Source organism: Salvelinus namaycush, chromosome 34 (genome assembly GCF_016432855.1).
Source record: "Salvelinus namaycush isolate Seneca chromosome 34, SaNama_1.0, whole genome shotgun sequence".
Lineage (NCBI taxonomy): Eukaryota > Metazoa > Chordata > Actinopteri > Salmoniformes > Salmonidae > Salvelinus > Salvelinus namaycush.
In genome coordinates this window covers 5,272,692-5,290,477 of record NC_052340.1, presented here as the reverse complement: position 1 = coordinate 5,290,477, position 17,786 = coordinate 5,272,692, and the positions used below count along the sequence as shown (strand labels likewise).

Sequence of the window (17,786 nt, the reverse complement as noted above, 5' to 3'; positions counted from 1 at the left end):
CATGTTGGTATCTGTACTGATGGCGCAAAAGCCATGACAGGGAGACATAGTGGAGTGGTAACGCACGTGCAAGCAGTTGCTCCCGACGCCACTTGGGTACACTGCAGCATCCACCGAGAGGCTCTTGCTGCCAAGGGAATGCCTGACAGCTTGAAATACGTTTTGGACATTACAGTGAAAATGGTTAACTTTCTTAAAGCGAGGCCCCTGAACTCTCGTGTATTTTCTGCACTATGCAATGATATGGGCAGCGACCATGTAACACTTTTACAACATACAGAAGTGCGCTGGTTATCAAAGGGCAAAGTATTGACACGTTTTTTTTACATTTTCACTTGTCTGACCGCTTGCATGATGACAAGTTTCTCACACGACTGGCCTATCTGGGTGATGTTTTTTCTTGCCTGAATGATCTGAATCTAGGATTACAGGGACTCTCTGCAACTATATTCAATGTGCGGGACAAAATTGAGGCTATGATTAAGAAGTTGGAGCCCCTCTCTGTCTGCATTAACAAGGACAACACACAGGTCTTTCCATCATTGTATGATTATTTTGTGTGCAAATGAACTCAAGCTTACAGACAATGTCAAATGTGATATAGCGAAGCACCTGAGTGAGTTGGGTGCGCAATTACGGAGGTACTTTCTTCAAACGGATGACACAAACAACTGGATTCGTTATCCCTTTCATGCCCTGCCTCCAGTCCACTTAACGATAACTGAACAAGAGAGCCTCATCGAAATTGCAACAAGCGGTTGTGTGAAAGTTTAATTTAATCAGAAGCCACTGCCAGATTTCTGGATTGGGCTGCGCTCAGAGTATCCTGCCTTGGCAAATCGCACTGTTAAGACACTGATGCCCTTTGCAACCACATACCTATGTGAGAGTGGATTCTCGGCCCTCACTAGCATGAAAACTAAATACAGGCACAGACTGTGTGTGGAAAATGATTTAAGACTGAGACTCTCTCCAATACAACCCAACATTGCAGAGTTATGTGCATCCTTTCAAGCACACCCTTCTCATTAACCTGCGGTGATTTATTCACAATTTCGATGAACAACTAAGGTTTTATATGTAAGCTGGCTAAATAAAGAGCAAAATTATTGATTATTATATTATTATTATTTGTGCCCTGGTCCTATAAGAGTTCTATGTCACTTCCCACAAGCCGGGTTGTGACAAAAACGCACACTCATTCTTATGTTTAATAAATGTATCGTGTAGTGTGTGTGTGGCAGGCTTACAATGATGGCAAAAAACAACATTTGAGAGTGCGCTGACCCTGGTGCTAGAGGGGGTATGCAGCTGGAGGTTGAATGTTTGAAGGGGTACGGGACTATAAAAAGTTTGGGGAACCACTGCCCTATTGTAACCATTGTGGTTCAGGAGGTGACAACACTATCAGCTAAATTCAGATAGCATCTCGTTTGCTAATTGTTTCCACACTAAGATCAGCCAGTCAACCTACAAGGCCAGGATTCCCTTGAATCCCCCAGAGAAACAGCTATGAAGGCCATCTCTAAACCACAACATCCTCTGCACACAAAGTACACATCACACTGGTACATATTTTCACCTTAGGCTGCATTTAGACAAGCAGCCCAATTCTGATATTTTTCCACTAATTGGTCTTTTGATCAATCAGATCAGTTATTTTGCAAATAATTGGGCAAAAGATCAGAATTGGGCTGCCTGTGTAGATGCAGGCTTTGTGACTGCTTGTGTTAATGTCGCACATGATAAATTACAGCTGAGTCCCACTGTGTATAGGGCCATCAACATTCAATGCTCCCAAACCAGGGCTGGGTAGGTTACTTTGTAAATATAATCTGTTCCAGTTACATGTCCAAAATTGTAATCCGTTACTTTTTGATTACCTGAACTCAGTAACATAATCTTATTCATTTTAGATTACTTTCCCCTTAAGAGGCATTAGAAGACAAAAAAAGATCCATCAAATGCATTTATTGTGTCATCATAGTGGTCTCTGACTTGTGGTCAGACTTACTCAGGTGGAACAAACTTGCGCTTTTTTTTCCAATGCTGAATTGAATGTCATTGAGAAAAAAGAAAGGTGTCAATGTATTTTTCCCGTAAATATCCTTAGGGAACCACTAGGAAGCAGTAGCGAGTCTGCTTAAATAGAGAGCTAGGAAAACTGCCTAGTCATACTGTACCATTACCAGACCTCATCCTGGCTCATCCTTATATAGCAAACTTCACTCCTGTATTTCTGTTATATGGTAATGAAGTGCTATCCTTTATCATGATTGAAATGATTTAATCATTCCACATTTAGGACAATCTGGTTTTAATTCATTCTAAAGTGCTTTCGGAAAGTATTCAGGCCCCTTGACTTTTCCCCAATTTTTTTACCTTACAGCCTTGATTTATAATTGATTAAATAAAAACAAATCCTCTACACACAATAGTCCATAATGACGAAGCGAAAACAGATTTTTTTTTGCAAATTTATAAAAATAAAAATAAACTTGTTTACATAAGTATTCAGACGCTTTGCTATGACACTCGAAATTGAGCTCAGGTGCATCCTGTTTCCATTGATCATCCTTGAGATGTTTCTACAACTTGATTGGAGTCCACCTGTGGTAAATTCAATTGATTGGACATGATTTGGAAAGGCACACACCTGTCTATATAAGGTTCCACAGTTGACAGTCCATGTCAGAGCAAAAGCCAAGCCATGAGGTCGAAGGAATTGTCCGTAGAGTTCCGAGACAGGATTGTGTCGAGGCACAGATCTGGGGAAGGGTACCAAAAAATGTCTGCAGCCTTGAAGGTCCCCAAGAACACAGTGGCCTCCATCATTCTTAAATGGAAGAAGTTTGGAACCACCAAGACTCTTCCTAGAGCTGGCCGCCCGGCTAAACTGAGCAATCGGAGGAGAAGGGCCTTGGTCAGGGAGGTGACCAAGAACCCGATGGTCGCTAAGACCATGAGAAACAAGATTCTCTGGTTTGATGAAACCAAGATTGAACTCTTTGGCCCGAATGCCAAGCTTCACGTCTGGAGGAAACCTCGCACCATTCCTACGGTAAAGCATGGTGGTGGCAGCATCATGCTGGGGGTGGGGGGGGGGGGGGGGGGGGGGGGTTTCAGTGGCAGGGGCTGGGAGACTAGTCAGGATCAAGGCACAGATGAACAGATAAAAGTACAGAGAGATCCTTGATGAAAATCTGCTCCTGAGCCCTCAGCACCTCAGACTGGGGCGAAGGTTCACCTTCCAACAGGACAACAACCCTAAGCACACAGCCAAGTCAACACAGGAGTGGCTTCGGGACAAGTCTCTGAATGTCCTTGAGTGGCCCAGCCAGAGCCCGGACTTGAACCCGATTGAACATCTCTGGAGAAACCTGAAAATAGCTGTGGAGCGACGCTCCCCATCGAACCTCAGAGCTTGAGAGGATCTGCAGAGAAGAATGGGAGAAATGCCCCAAATACAGGTGTGCCAAGCTTTTAGCCTCATACCCAAGAAAACTTGAGGCTGTAAACACTGCGAAGGGTGCTTCAACAAAGTAGGCTACTGAGTGAAGGGTCTGAATAGCTGTGTAAATGTGATATTTTTTTCTTCATTTTAAATAAACCAGTTTTTGCTTTGTCATTATGGGGTATTGTGTGTAGATTGATGGGGGGGGGGGACAATTTAATCAATTTTAGAATAAGGCTGTAACGTAACAAAATGTGGGAAAAGTCAAGGGGTCTGAATACGTTCCGAATATGTCACAAAGATTCAATTTGTCTCACACACACAGGCTGTTTTTAACACCAGAGAAGGTGGAGCGAGGAGAGGTCAGACGTTGACTTTGTTATGTCACACATTCTCATTTGCGTTCAAACACATTTGCAGAACATAAAGTCAGCAAACGTGTGAGTAAGATCTATCGATGGTTTGAGGAGATGGAGGATTGTTGTATGGCCAACACAGGACATTTCAACTCCCTCAATCAGACTCAAGTGTTTGGGTGTGTAATGTTAACCTTTTAGCTCTCACCTCTACTATAAAAAGGTTATCTCTGGAATGAGGAGGTATGACTCTTAGCTCAGTGCAATGGTATGTCGGCCTACTTGTGGGAACACTCACGTCTATGCTTTCCTATGACTAATCCGGATATAAGGAAAAAGCTCTTCTGCATGAATTCATGGGAATTTTTCGTGTTTCAAAATCCCAAAAGTTCATTTCTGGGCAAGTATGCAAATTCTTCAGAACCTGCTGAGCTAGTTTTAAAGTGAATTCAGACCAAAACTCGTGGGGATATACAGTAGGCCCATAGAAATAAAAGCATTAATGAGTGTGTATACTTTAGTCAAGTATGAAATGCACTATATAGTAAAGTAGGAAATGTGTATAGATCTACCTCTAGTAATACTCATCAGTGTGTAACTAACTGTGTACATACGGTAATTCAACTTTTGGTTGCGAGCCCAGCGTGGAGTTTCCCTGTGGTTTTATGCAACGCTATTTCCAGTGTTGGTGAACAGTGAAAAGCACAGTGTGAGATACACCTGCTCAGACTGGGCCTTATTGAGCTTATTAAACGAATGTACGTCGCCGTATCGTTCGCCACGGACGGCAGGGGCTGGGAGACTAGTCAGGATCAAGGCACAGATGAACAGATAAAAGTACAGAGAGATCCTTGATGAAAATCTGCTCCTGAGCCCTCAGCACCTCAGACTGGGGCGAAGGTTCACCTTCCAACAGGACAACAACCCTAAGCACACAGCCAAGACAACTCAGAAGTGGCTTCGGGACAAGTCTCTGAATGTCCTTGAGTGGCCCAGCCAGAGCCCGGACTTGAACCCGATTGAACATCTCTGGAGAAACCTGAAAATAGCTGTGGAGCGACGCTCCCCATCGAACCTCAGAGCTTGAGAGGATCTGCAGAGAAGAATGGGAGAAATGCCCCAAATACAGGTGTGCCAAGCTTTTAGCCTCATACCCAAGAAAACTTGAGGCTGTAAACACTGCGAAGGGTGCTTCAACAAAGTAGGCTACTGAGTGAAGGGTCTGAATAGCTGTGTAAATGTGATATTTTTTTCTTCATTTTAAATAAACCAGTTTTTGCTTTGTCATTATGGGGTATTGTGTGTAGATTGATGGGGGGGGGGGGGGGACAATTTAATCAATTTTAGAATAAGGTTGTAACGTAACAAAATGTGGGAAAAGTCAAGGGGTCTGAATACGTTCTGAATATGTCACAAAGATTCAATTTGTCTCACACACACAGGCTGTTTTTAACACCAGAGAAGGTGGAGCGAGGAGAGGTCAGACGTTGACTTTGTTATGTCACACATTCTCATTTGCGTTCAAACACATTTGCAGAACATAAAGTCAGCAAACGTGTGAGTAAGATCTATCGATGGTTTGAGGAGATGGAGGATTGTTGTATGGCCAACACAGGACATTTCAACTCCCTCAATCAGACTCAAGTGTTTGGGTGTGTAATGTTAACCTTTTAGCTCTCACCTCTACTATAAAAAGGTTATCTCTGGAATGAGGAGGTATGACTCTTAGCTCAGTGCAATGGTATGTCGGCCTACTTGTGGGAACACTCACGTCTATGCTTTCCTATGAATAATCTGTATATTAGGAAAAAGTTATTCTGCATGAATTCATGGGAATTTTTCATGTTTCAAAATCCCAAAAGTTCATTTCTGGGCAAGTATGCAAATTCTTCTGAAGCTGCTGAGCTAGTTTTAAAGTGAATTCAGACCAAAACTCGTGGGGATATACAGTAGGCCCATAGAAATAAAACCATTAATGAGTGTGTATACTTTAGTCAAGTATGAAATGCACTATATAGTAAAGTAGGAAATGTGTATAGATCTACCTCTAGTAATACTCATCAGTGTGTAACTGTACATACGGTAATTCAACTTTTGGTTGCGAGCCCAGCGTGGAGTTTCCCTGTGGCTTTATGCAACGCTATTTCCAGTGTTGGTGAACAGTGAAAAGCACAGTGTGAGATACACCTGCTCCGACTGGGCCTTATTGAGCTTATTAAACGAATGTACGTCGTCGTATCGTTCGCCACGGACCTGCGACGAGAGATCCATTCAGGTTTGTGCCGTTTAGCAGATAACAGGGTGGTGTGATTTGTGCCTGTCTAGTGAAACATTTGCTGCCACACAGTAGCCTTTCACTGGGTTGCGTTCAGTAGGCATAAAAAAAACGGAGCAAACACCTAAACTTCTCCTGTAAGAACATATGAAAACATTGTTACTGTTTGTACCTAATAATCAAATTCTGGGTGAAAGCTTCAACTGCTACCCTGAGTGGGATTTTACAGTGGCCTTATAACTTCCCATAATGCTCCTCTGACTCAGCAAAAACTCTGAACACAAGGGATTAAAGTATTATGTTTTCATAAATACATCCAAATAGAAATGCTTCCGAATCAAGTTTCAGCAGCACTACATACAAGGTGTATAGGAGAAGGAGGACACAGTAAGCTCATCAGGCAAAAAGCCATATCCAATGACATTGGAGGACAAAGTGAAGTGCCTCATCAAAGCTCTTCCCCAGTTACTGATGGGCTAACATAAGAGCATCTCTGCTTTTACATTAGATAAAACACCAGTTACATACAACACAAACAATATATTTGTGTTTTTACACTTATTGTCAAGTCAGGGCCCATGTACAAGACTGTGTTGCGTTGGTGAGGTTAGGGGAAGTCACGTGGTTTTTGAAGTAAATGTGAGTGAGGCTTTAGGAATGTGAGTGGGCTGGACTATGACCCGGCAACGAAAGCTGGCAGCTAAAAATAGGATCGCATTAAAAGCAGCAGTGCCTGAACACAAAGACGGACCCAGGAGGACAGACACTCGTCTGGCTCCCCGTTCTCCCACAGCCTTTGCCTCTTTCCCTCTTGTCTTTCATTCAGTCCCGCTCTCTTTTTCTCTCTCCTTTGTCATTGGCCAGTTAGGTTTTTACAAAAATTAAAAAAGCTATAATGTAATTAATATTAAATAACCTATATGACCAACAACAAAACCCACTTGATGTGACCAGACTTGGTATCATTTTATTTTTGAAACACTAATGACAAAAATCAAAACCCTTCAGTGTGAAGGGTAGAGGCTGACATACAGTGTACAAACAAGCTGTGAATCTGTTAAGAATCTGAACATACACCGAACGTAATCTGAACGTGTTTGACACTAGGAACTACAGATGGACAGCGCATTAGACTATGGTCGTTTCTACTGTACATGGAGGTTGGTTATTACAATAAACAGAGTCAACAGGCGAGCCAGAGGTTAAAACTAATGTCAACATTCAAAACACTACAGATACCAGTCAAAAGAAAGGAACTTTGACTATACAACAAAGAATATATCACATATGGAAAGTGAAAAATATACAGCATTTGTAGTTGGTCCCTTTATATTTAACAATTTATCCACAGAGGGTTAGTTTTCAGGTTGTCTTGCGCCAACAATTAAATGCTTAGGGCTCGATTCAATCTGTAGTGCTGAAGATGTGCGCCATAAAAGTAAAGGCAATAATGCCGCATTCGCAGAGACTGCATTCGTGGTAAATGGTGCATGTGTCGGCTCAATTGGAAATTACCTTTAAATTTCAATCGCACTATAGCGCTGAACATCCGCGATACGGATTGAATCGAGCCCTTAGTTATGCTTTCCTTCAGTTGAATCCTCAAATCAGGGATTTCCTGCAGGTCCTTGTGGAAGTCTGCCTCGGTCACAATATATACACACAGGAAGGACAGAGCCTGACAAGGAAAACTGACAAGGCAGACAAGGGTTGAGTTTGTGTGTCCATTTTGTATTTGGTCAGAGCACTGCATGGTCCCCTAATCACCACAGGTAGTAATGACAATGGGTAGGTAGGAATCGTTCTTAACATCCATGGTTAGCCTAGTGGAAGGGCAACTCGCCTCCACCAGTATCACTCTGGTCCCCCGGAGGAGCTAAAGCTACATGTCATCCGTGAGTGCTGTGCTGATCACGGCTATTAGCCTTAGGCTAACGTTAGCAGCATGGTGAACGCAGCACAGTACACTCAGAGACTTGGGTCCGGGCAGACATTTTGAAACGTATCCTTTTAGGGTCTGGTAGTGGTCGCTTGTGGGAAGGGGGGGGGGGGGGGGGGGGGTCTGGATTATAGCCTCATCCAGCGAGGCCTTTGGGGGCAAGGGGTAACCACACCGTTAGGGTACAAGGTGCCTCCGCTACTGTTATTACCTGTGTGTGTTCAAACTCTCATACTGTACTTTATTTGGGTGAGATGACTGTCACAGGGCAGAGTTAGGACTTTACACACCCTAAACTTCTGGTTTGAGGAGCAACACAACAAAAGACCCTTAAAGTTCAGGGGCTACATTCGTGCCACATTCAGTCTTAAGGGGGTTACGTTTTGTCCTCATAGGTCCCCCTCTGTCTTTACCTGGGCCAAATCACTCCCCTCGTTATCACACTGGCCCTGGTCCTGAGGGGCGGAGCCGCGGAGTAACAGTGGGAGGAGGTCCATCGGAGAGGCTTGATTCTCGTTGACCAGCTGGTTGAACTGCAGGTCGTTATAGTAGCCCAAGTCCTGCCCAGACCCACCCTGGTTGAAGTTAAAGTTCATGTCCATGACGCCTGGGGTGAAGTTGGAGTTGAGCTCCTGGCCAAAGCCAAGGAGGCCAGGGTCACTGAACAGAATCCGAGACAGTATATTGATGTCGTCTGGGCTCATGTCCTCATTGAAGAAGTTGTCCTCCTGGAGGTCATTGTAGTGGATCTCCCCCATGGTGGAGGCCCCAGACTGGGCAGGAGGATGCAACTCTTCCGGGACCAGCTGGCTCTCTGCTGGGGAGAAGGTGAACGGCTCGAATGGCTGAGAGGTGGAGGCTTCTGCTGCAGCCACATTTTGAACTGTGGGTGATAGAAAGGACTTTCAGTGCATTCGGGAAGTATTCCGACCACTTGACTTTTTCCACATTTTGTTACATTACAGTCCTATTCTAAAATGTATGAAATTTTATTTTTTTCTCATCAATCTACATTCAATACCCCATAATGACAAAGCATAAAGGTTTTTAGAAATTTTTGCAAATATATAAAATAATGAAATATTACATTTACATAAGCATTCAGACCCTTTAACCAGTACTTTGTTAAAGCACCTTTGGCAGCGATTACAGCCTGGAGTCTTCTTGGGTATGACGCTACAAGATTGGCACACCTGTATTTGGGGAGTTTCTCCCATTGTTCTCTGCAGATCCTCTCAAGCTCTGTCAGGTTGGATGGGGAGCGTCGCTGCACAGCTTTTTTCAGGTCTCTCCAGAGATGTATGATCGGGTTCAAGTCCAGGCTCTGGCTGGGGCCCTCAAGGACATAGAGAATTGTCCCGAAGCCACTCCTGTGTTGTCTTGGCTGTTTGCTTAGGGTTGTTGTCCTGTTGGAAGATTAACCTTCGCCTCAGTCTGAGGTCCTGAGCGCTCTGGAGCAGGTTTTCATCAAGGATCTCTCTATACTTTGCTCCGCTCATCTTTCCCTCGAGCCTGACTTGTCTCCCAGTCCCTGCCACTGAAAAACATCCCCATAGCATGATGCTGCCACCACCATGCTTCAAGGATGGTGCCAGGTTTCCTCCAGATGTGACGCTTGGCATTCAGGCCAAAGGGTTCGATCTTGGTTTCACCAGACCAGAGAATTTTGTTTCTCATGGTCTGAGAGTCCTTTAGGTGGCTTTTGGCAAACTCCAAGCGGGCTGTCATGTGCCTTTTACTGAGAGTGGCTTCCGTCTGGCCACTCTACCAGGCCTGATTGGTGGAGTGCTGCAGAGATGGCTGTCCTTCTGGAAGGTTCTCCCATCTCCACAGAGGAACTCTGGAGCTCCGTCAGAGTGACCATCGGTTTCTTGGTCACCTCCCTGACCAAGGCCCTTCTCCCCCGATTGCTCAGTGGCCGTGTGGCCAGCTCCAGGAAGAGTCTTGATATTTGCATATTTCTTCCATTTACGAATGATGGAGGCCACTTTGTTCTTGGGGACTTTCAATGCTGCAGACATTTTTATACCCTTCACCCAGACTGTGTCTCGGAACACTACGGACAATTCCTTCGACCGCATGGCTTGGTTTTTACTCTGACATGCACTGTCAACTGTGGGACCTTATATAGACAGGTGTGTGCCTTTCCAAATCATGTCCAATCAATTGAATTTACCACAGGTGAACTCCAATCAAGTTGTAGAAACATCTCAAAGATGATCAATGGAAACAGGATGCACCTGAGCTCAATTTCGAGTCTCATAGCAAAGGGTCTCAATACTTATGTAAGTAAATAAGGTATTTCTGTTTTTTTATTTGTAATACATTTGCTAAACTTTCTAAAAACCTGTTTTCGCTTTGTCATTATGGGGTATTGTGTGTAAATTGATGAGAAAAACAACAACAATTGAAGGCTGTAACGTAACAAAATGTGGAAAAAGTCAAGGGCTCTGAATACTTTCCGAACGCACTGAATAGAAGAACACCTTATTGACACTCAGATGTACAGTCATTTGTTTTGGAGAGGGTGCGGTGTAAGTGCGGTGTTATTGTTCTCTTTCATTTTCTTTTTCACTTTCTGTCCTGAAATAGGTGCAGAAGTGTAAGCTGGAAAGAGAAAGAGCCGAGGCCAATCCTCACCTGCCACACAGGACCTCTCTGTGAAGCCGATGTCCGACTTTATCTTCCTCTTCCGCTTCACTTCATATGGATCTGAACACGGCATCAAAACAGAAAAAAAGAGCTTTCATCCCTCTGTTTGAATAGCTTTTGTCTCTATAATGTTATATTATTGCACAATACATAACATGTTATAACACAGCATTATGATATCATATATATAACGTTCATAAGTTGTATCAACCTGTGTTGTCGGGCTGGTAGGTAAACGTGACGGGGTCACTGTCCATGTGGTCCGAGAGACGACGCAGGAGGACATCTACTTCCACTTCCTCCCCCACATCCTGTTCCTGGTAGGACGGGGTCTTGAACACGATAGCGATCTGCCGGTGGACGTCCGTCTGGGCAAACTCCGCCTTGGCTTCCCAAGACCCCCTCTTGAAGATGATCTCTATGTCGTCTGAGCGGGAAACACACACACACACACACACACACACACACACACAGACACACACCAATCAGCTTGTATAGTCCTCCAGGCTGTATGACATCAACAGTGTATTTCCAGAGAGGTGTCATTACACATCATGTACCACTTCCATCTAGTTGTTATAACAGGATTTTGACTTCACCCTTTAATTTGCTAGATATCAGCGTGCTCAACACAGTGTTTGTACATTACAACTTGGGAGTCTGGCTCGATCTCACCTTTCTGGACTTTGTCGCAGAGCATGTAGATCTCAGTCTTGCCGGTGCATGGCCCTTTAACAATGTTCAGACGGTTGATCTTCAACTCAGATGTGGTGGTCGCCTCTGTAAACACACACACACACACACACACTGAGCACCTGCTGGATGGTTCAGGAAGGAAGTACATTTACATAGCTGTGGTGTTACGGTACTGGTTCGTATCACGTTTGAAGACTACTGTAAAAGCAGTCATGCACAGGTGTCAGGAGGATGTTTGGGTGGGAGGGGGGTGATCTTACTCTTGTCATAGACGGGGTTGGACACTATGGGGTTCAGGAAGTCCTTCTTTCCATCCTCCCACTCCAGCTCACACTGGAAACACAGCCGCACCACGTTCATGTCCATGTCCTCGATGCTTTTAGAGTGGCCCGCTGGGGGGACAGAGGAGAGGATATTACCCTACTGCTAACAACTGTATTGTACAATAATATTGGATTCATGTAATTGGGTAAGTTCTGTGTGCGCTTGTGATGTGCTTTGTGTGCGTGTCAGGGCTCTACTCACTTTTAAAGGGGTCGATCTTCTGATTCCGTCTCTTCTCGAGTGAGGCATCCAGCTCCTTCCTCCTTACACACTGGATGCCCAGGTTAGCGAAACTGCAAGATGCACACAAAACATGGTCGGTTACCAACCATTAAAAACAGACATGTTTACACTAACCTAGTTTACACTAACCTAGTGCACTTTCCTGGCAAAGCACTCCCAAAGAGGTGAAGAATGAATGAGAAAGAAATGGGATATGGGCCGCTGGTGGACAAAGGGAGAAAATGCACTTGTCAAGAAAAGAGAGCGATGAATAGAGGAGAGAAAGAGAGGGGCACCTGTGACGTCGGTTGCTGTGAGGGTTTAAGCAGATGACACAGATTCCGGTACCGTCAGCACAGTCTTTACCCACTAGGCAGTGGGGGTGTGGGCGGTACGGGTAGTCTTTGGTCACCAGGGAAACAGTGACCATCACTTTTTTAATGTTCTGAATGGGACCCTGGAGCTGAAAGAAGGAGGAGAGAGGGGATAGAGTGTGAAGACGAGAAAGAAATGGGGAGAGAAAGCGGGGGAGAGGGACAAAGAAAGAGAAGGAGGAGAGATTTGCATCAATCAAACCGTCTTTCTTCCTCCAACGCAAGTGAGAGCATGATTAAAACTGAATAAATGTGCAGTGATTAACCAAAACTGTGCATCTCCCTTTCAACTGTCAAACTTCACACTTGTCTGGTAGTGTTAATCTTAGAGGGATGCGGTCTGAATTGTAGAATGTGGGTGCGAATCAACAGTGTTTAAAGGGTGGAGGGGGTAATCCCCTTAGTTTGAACCACACAAAGATGTGGATTTGTGGGGTACTTTCTATTTCAGTTACATGTAATTCCTCCCCCTTCCCCTCTGCCCCTGCTCCTTACACTAGCAAGGCTCTACATGTTGAGGGCAGCCAAACCAACAAGGGGGAACCACCTTTATTCTGGGATAGATGGTACATTCCGTTAACCCCCTTCCACTTCCCACACAAACATACAAATCCAGTGCAGGTTAGGGATGAAATTGGGAACACAGTCTGCAGTAAACAAATGTAAGGACTAGGTTCTATATTAATGAGACGTTAAAGCAAGGCCCTGACTGAGTGGTCACGATGAAAGATGTCACTTATCACAAGAGTAAGGGCATTAACTGCGACTTTGCTAAGTTGTTTTAAATGAAAGTGTTTCCAATCAACTTCAAATAAAGACAAAATACAATATGGATCTATTGGGTACCTCTATAGCAGGCAGGGTCTTGTTGGAGTCCCCACTGGAGGCCCCTAGGATGCTCCCGGCCGAGCGGCCCTCACACTCATAACGGAATCTCATGCCTCTCTCTTTGGGCTGCTCCACCACAGCCAGGTTGGGCCTCTCCAGGATCTGCTCCAGCAGATCTGTGTCTGTCTGGGCCTGTCGAGAAGGACTATCTGGCCCCCTGGAAGTCCCTGAACTAGAGGACCCACGTCCTCGTCGGTTTGAGACCCCACGAGTGGGGTGAGGTGCTGCCATATCTCTGGTGCTAGAGTGGTGCTGGGGCTGAGGGAAGAAGCAGGACGGCTGCGGAGAGACATCATTTAAAGTCAATGGCTATGTTTAAAAATCCATGTAAAGAACACAGCAGACAACAAACAGTTATCTTTGCATCCAAAACATCATCATGATGGTACTAACAGTAAAATGGTGAGATCGTTTTCAAAGATAACCTGCATTGTTATCGTTTATCTACATATTCTCTCTCAGTACACCACTTTCTATGTCCTCATTTGACACATTCTGTTGCCATGCCCCCCTTTCAACCGTTAAACTAGAGAGCACCCCCTTCCGTTTTTGGTTAACCCCTCTATACTTCCGTCTCCCTTCCACCCTCTCAGGCTGCTGAGATGCATGACTGTTCTTCATCCTTCATGCCTCCATCTCTCTAGCTCTGTCCGTCTGCCCATTTCTCCTAGGTTCTCTTATACGTCAAAATGGTATACTTATATAAATAAATAAAAACGGCCTGTGGTCATTATAGACAGACGCAATCTCTCTCACACACACTTTGCCCTTCACTCTCCAAGTTCAGCCACATACCTTCTAATTAACAGCCCGTTTGAAGAATCCCTAGAGACCAGCAAACAGGAAACACTATTAACCAAAAACAAACCGGAACAAAGGAAAAAAAGCTGACCGACTTAAGGGATCGCTTTCTCCCTTTGTTATTACAAGCCGCCCTACAACTCAAGTCTGTCTAAACACACCGCCAGAAGTTGATAAGGCTGTATGAACAAAAAGAGGCGCGTGTGAGATCATTGTGCTCCACCTCAAAGTAGCGTCTACAGGCGGAGTATATGTGTGTAAGAGCAATAGTGTTGGCATGCCTTAGAGCCTCTACACAAAAGCAACTAGGATCGAGCCAATCGAGCCGGGAGGCGCATGTTCAGGAAACAGGAAGTTGACATAATCTACAGCAGATCGACCAATTAGAAAAGCAGAAAAGCCTCTGAATGTGAACTTCCACCCTGAAAGGGTTGGGTCCCGGAAGGAAGGGAACTCAAAACGAAAGTAGGAATCAGATGACACTCTTTCTCTCCTTTTCTGCCACCTCCCCCACGAGAGGCCACAACATGCAGACGGGGGTGTGTCAACTCAGCTCACAGTCTATCTCAAGGCACCGCTTTGACTCACAGACATACACAGACCACAATTGTCTCACTCTGAGTTCCAGACTATTGGAGAACAGCAACCCAAGGCATGACAACAAGGTAATCAAGGCCGCCTTAGAAGTCAACGCACCAGTGAATTGAGTCACCACGCTTATCCATGGAAACTGTGAGTAGTTGAGTTTCACTTATCCCTGAGGTGTGTCTGTCTGCCTTGGCTCCCACCACTAGCCCATGAGGAAGCGATAGCACACGTCCCTGATGAGACTAGACCTTAGCTGTTTTCTTGACATTATCTCCCAGCTATTACAACAAACTGAGATACCAAGCCCTGACAGTGTGAACTGATGCGACCACAAAGAGTACCTGAGTGGGCTGCAGAAACAAATCAAATCACTAACTAACCACTACACAACAACTACAAGTTTTGAGCTGGTGTGTAGGCCATCTGTGGACCCCAGGAAAAGTAGCTACTGCTTTTTCGACAGCTAATGGGGATCCTAATAAAATGTCAAATACCAAAAAGTCAACCCCTCCATTTTTCTATTGAACTCTATGAATCAATGGCCTAACAAAAACTATCTCCCTTGTAGCAATTTATCATTTATTGAACATTCATTTTCCTCCAAGAGTGGCTGAATATATTTTTGGATTAGATCCCGAAAGGCCTGGTACTCACCCTGGAGGTCGTGCCCCTTGGCACCAGTACTGGGGGCGTCAAGGAGGGGGTATGCCTGGGCATGGCCCTGTGGTTCTGGGCCTGGATCTCAGGGTCTACAGGGGGATGAGGAGGTCTGGGGAGGCAGAAACGAGACTGGGCCTGACAGGGAAACTCTCGGTCTGCAGAGATCACCTCCTGAATGATGTCTAAAAAGTAGACGGAGTGGGATGAGGGAGACTGCAAACATGCTGATGGGGCCTGCAAACATTGAGCTGGTGGGTTGGCCATCTGAATGTGATCCATGTCTGTATGTGTACAGTACCAGCTACATCAAACCCTGAGCATGATGCACAGGCCTAGGAGGCCCGTACGTAGACTATAGGACTACTAGCCATTAAAAAAAACAAATAACTATACATTAATAACAAATAGCCTACTCACCCAAGTCATTTGCTGTTGTACAAAGCGGGAGAAAAAAAGTGAGTTAACTCATTAATGATTACTTTGTGACAGGCAAGACTATATACATTTATGACAGTGATTGTAATAGTCTAAGTATAACAGGTAAGTATATGTATTACAATGTAATAGTATAGGTTTAACAGGTAGCCTAAGACTAGTGTCTAAGACTAACATCTCTGAAGTAGGTGTTGCCCCTTCTACTCAACTGTCATTCACGCTGGGGAAGACAGAATGACAACACAAACTGTCAATTGAAAAACATGGCAGTGTGTGCCGTTTAAACTATAGGATCTCTTGTCTGGGCCCCTGCAGTCGGTCCACTTTTTGACACAGACCCGTGACAATGCGTTAACACTACAAGCAGATAAATTATTTATATAAATTATACTACTGTTCGTGCGAATGTGAATGACGTGGGACAACACACATCAGACACCGTCGATGCATAACTCATATTCCGTTTATTTAAAATAAAAGACACTTACTTGCAGTGCAGTTTTGAACACTCATGTTTCTCATGGCACGTTACGATGTTTGTCCTGGAGCTGAAAACCTTGTTCGAGTATTTTTTTTAAACCCAGACACAAACACAATTCCGCCCTATTTCCCCTGACCGATCATTTCGTGGCCATAATAGGCTACTGCAATCAAATATTGTCCTCTCTTCGCTCTCGTACTTCGATTTGGTTCAATTGGCCTTTCGTTTTAAAAAAGCATAGACATTCTACCTCTCTTGCATATGTTATGGATAAAATGAGTCCGCCTCCCAAGCGCCCTGTTCGAGTGTGCGTTTAGTTCCGCACTTGTTGGATGGATTTGACTGGCTGTTCGGTTGGGTGGAAATCCCCTTACATCACTGCTTGGGAAACCCCCAGCGGCAGTGTTGTGCCGGCAGTAGCCTTGTAGAAACTTCAGATAACGGATCATTCCATCAACTATATTTTGCAAACTACTGGAGTACAATAGCCGCAAGTGCAATGACCCGAGTGTGAATATCCTGATATAAAAAAAGACCCTTCCTCATGGCCGGTTTTTACGCACAATGGGGTCGATTATTGTACTTTAAAATATAGGTACTTGCACTAAGTATATTTCAGAAAATAGTGTAGTATATTTCATTGTTTAAGGCAAAATAGAGTGGGATATTTATAATAGAATGAGTACGGAAGGATACTGGTAGTGCACAAACATGCAATTTCTCATGGTGGTGCATCGAGGTGTGATTCCGGCGATATGCCAACTAATCCAGTTAATCTATCCTTTATGTCAAATGAAGGACCGCGGTTGCTCGCAGGTCTGCATACCCACATCAATACCCACACCTCCAAACCGCGCTGGCCCTGCGTTTTGGGGGGCATAAGTGAAATTATGTTTGCGTAAGAGTGACTAACAAAATCAATGGAGGTGTCATGACAAAAAGTGTCCCGCCAAAATCACAATGGGATTCGATAAACTATTAGCGTTCGTTGCTATATCAACCAACCTAATGCATCGATTTTTGGAGATCATTACCGCGACAATATCGCTGTTTTAAACGAGTTTTGTTTAGCTAATATGATGAAAACATTACTTCCAAGTGCTTTTGGGTACCTTGTTAACATTTCAAGAACACGAAATCCATGTCTTAAACGTTGCTACGTTTCAGAAATAGCAGAGAAAATGTGTGATCTGTTTGACACATTAATGTTACTTACCTTACAGATCACAAAGTCAGATAATTTCCACTCCATTCATATGCAAATACCTTTGATTCATACACTGGCTTGTCTGGCTGGCATGTTTTTAATTGAACCTGTCGTTCCCTTATCTACACTGAAATAATATTACTTTCAGTAGTCCTCTATTATGATACTTTTTTTCTATCTCGCATAGCTCATTAGTACACCCTTGTGGTTGATATATGCATCTATTGTAGGTCCTAGAATACAATAATGAATAATGTTGAACTAACAAATAGCGTAAAGCGACACCTTACAATTTACAACAATGAACACCTTGTGCAACAGCTGTGAAAACCAACCTTAGATTTTCTTTGGGGGGGGTTGATTCTGCAACTTCGGGCACTTTCAGAATTCTTTTTTTTATTGAAACACCATTTTACCAGTATTATAATTGTCTA

At 44.2% G+C, this 17,786-nt stretch overlaps 1 protein-coding gene across 2 annotated transcripts; it reads right to left on the bottom strand.

Moving 5' to 3' along the window:
- Positions 1-7,021: 7,021 nt before the first annotated feature.
- LOC120028279 (transcription factor RelB-like) lies at positions 7,022-17,476 on the bottom strand. 2 transcript variants are annotated; one of them, XM_038973458.1, is made up of 11 exons: positions 17,362-17,476; positions 15,647-15,658; positions 15,224-15,411; positions 13,139-13,459; positions 12,215-12,381; positions 11,898-11,989; positions 11,633-11,764; positions 11,352-11,456; positions 10,888-11,103; positions 10,665-10,736; positions 7,022-8,907 (listed from the first exon to the last, which is right to left on the bottom strand). In XM_038973458.1, the coding sequence occupies exons 3-11, from the start codon at positions 15,284-15,286 to the stop codon at positions 8,414-8,416; spliced, it is 1,662 nt and encodes a 553-aa protein (XP_038829386.1). In that variant the 5' UTR covers positions 15,287-15,411; positions 15,647-15,658; positions 17,362-17,476; the 3' UTR covers positions 7,022-8,413. The 2 variants fall into 2 exon arrangements, with proteins under 2 accessions (XP_038829386.1, XP_038829385.1); XM_038973457.1 differs by lacking the exon at positions 17,362-17,476 and adding an exon at positions 16,153-16,588.
- Positions 17,477-17,786: the final 310 nt, after the last annotated feature.

Coding starts and splice junctions, on each gene's coding strand:
- LOC120028279 (XM_038973457.1), bottom strand. CDS start 16,186: ATGAGAAACATGAGTGTTCAAAACTGCACTGCAA. Junction 13,460..15,223: donor CAAGGGGCACGACCTCCAGG/GTGAGTACCAGG, acceptor GTCTCTCCGCAG/CCGTCCTGCTTCTTCCCTCA. Junction 11,765..11,897: donor GAAGATCGACCCCTTTAAAA/GTGAGTAGAGCC, acceptor CTGTCCCCCCAG/CGGGCCACTCTAAAAGCATC.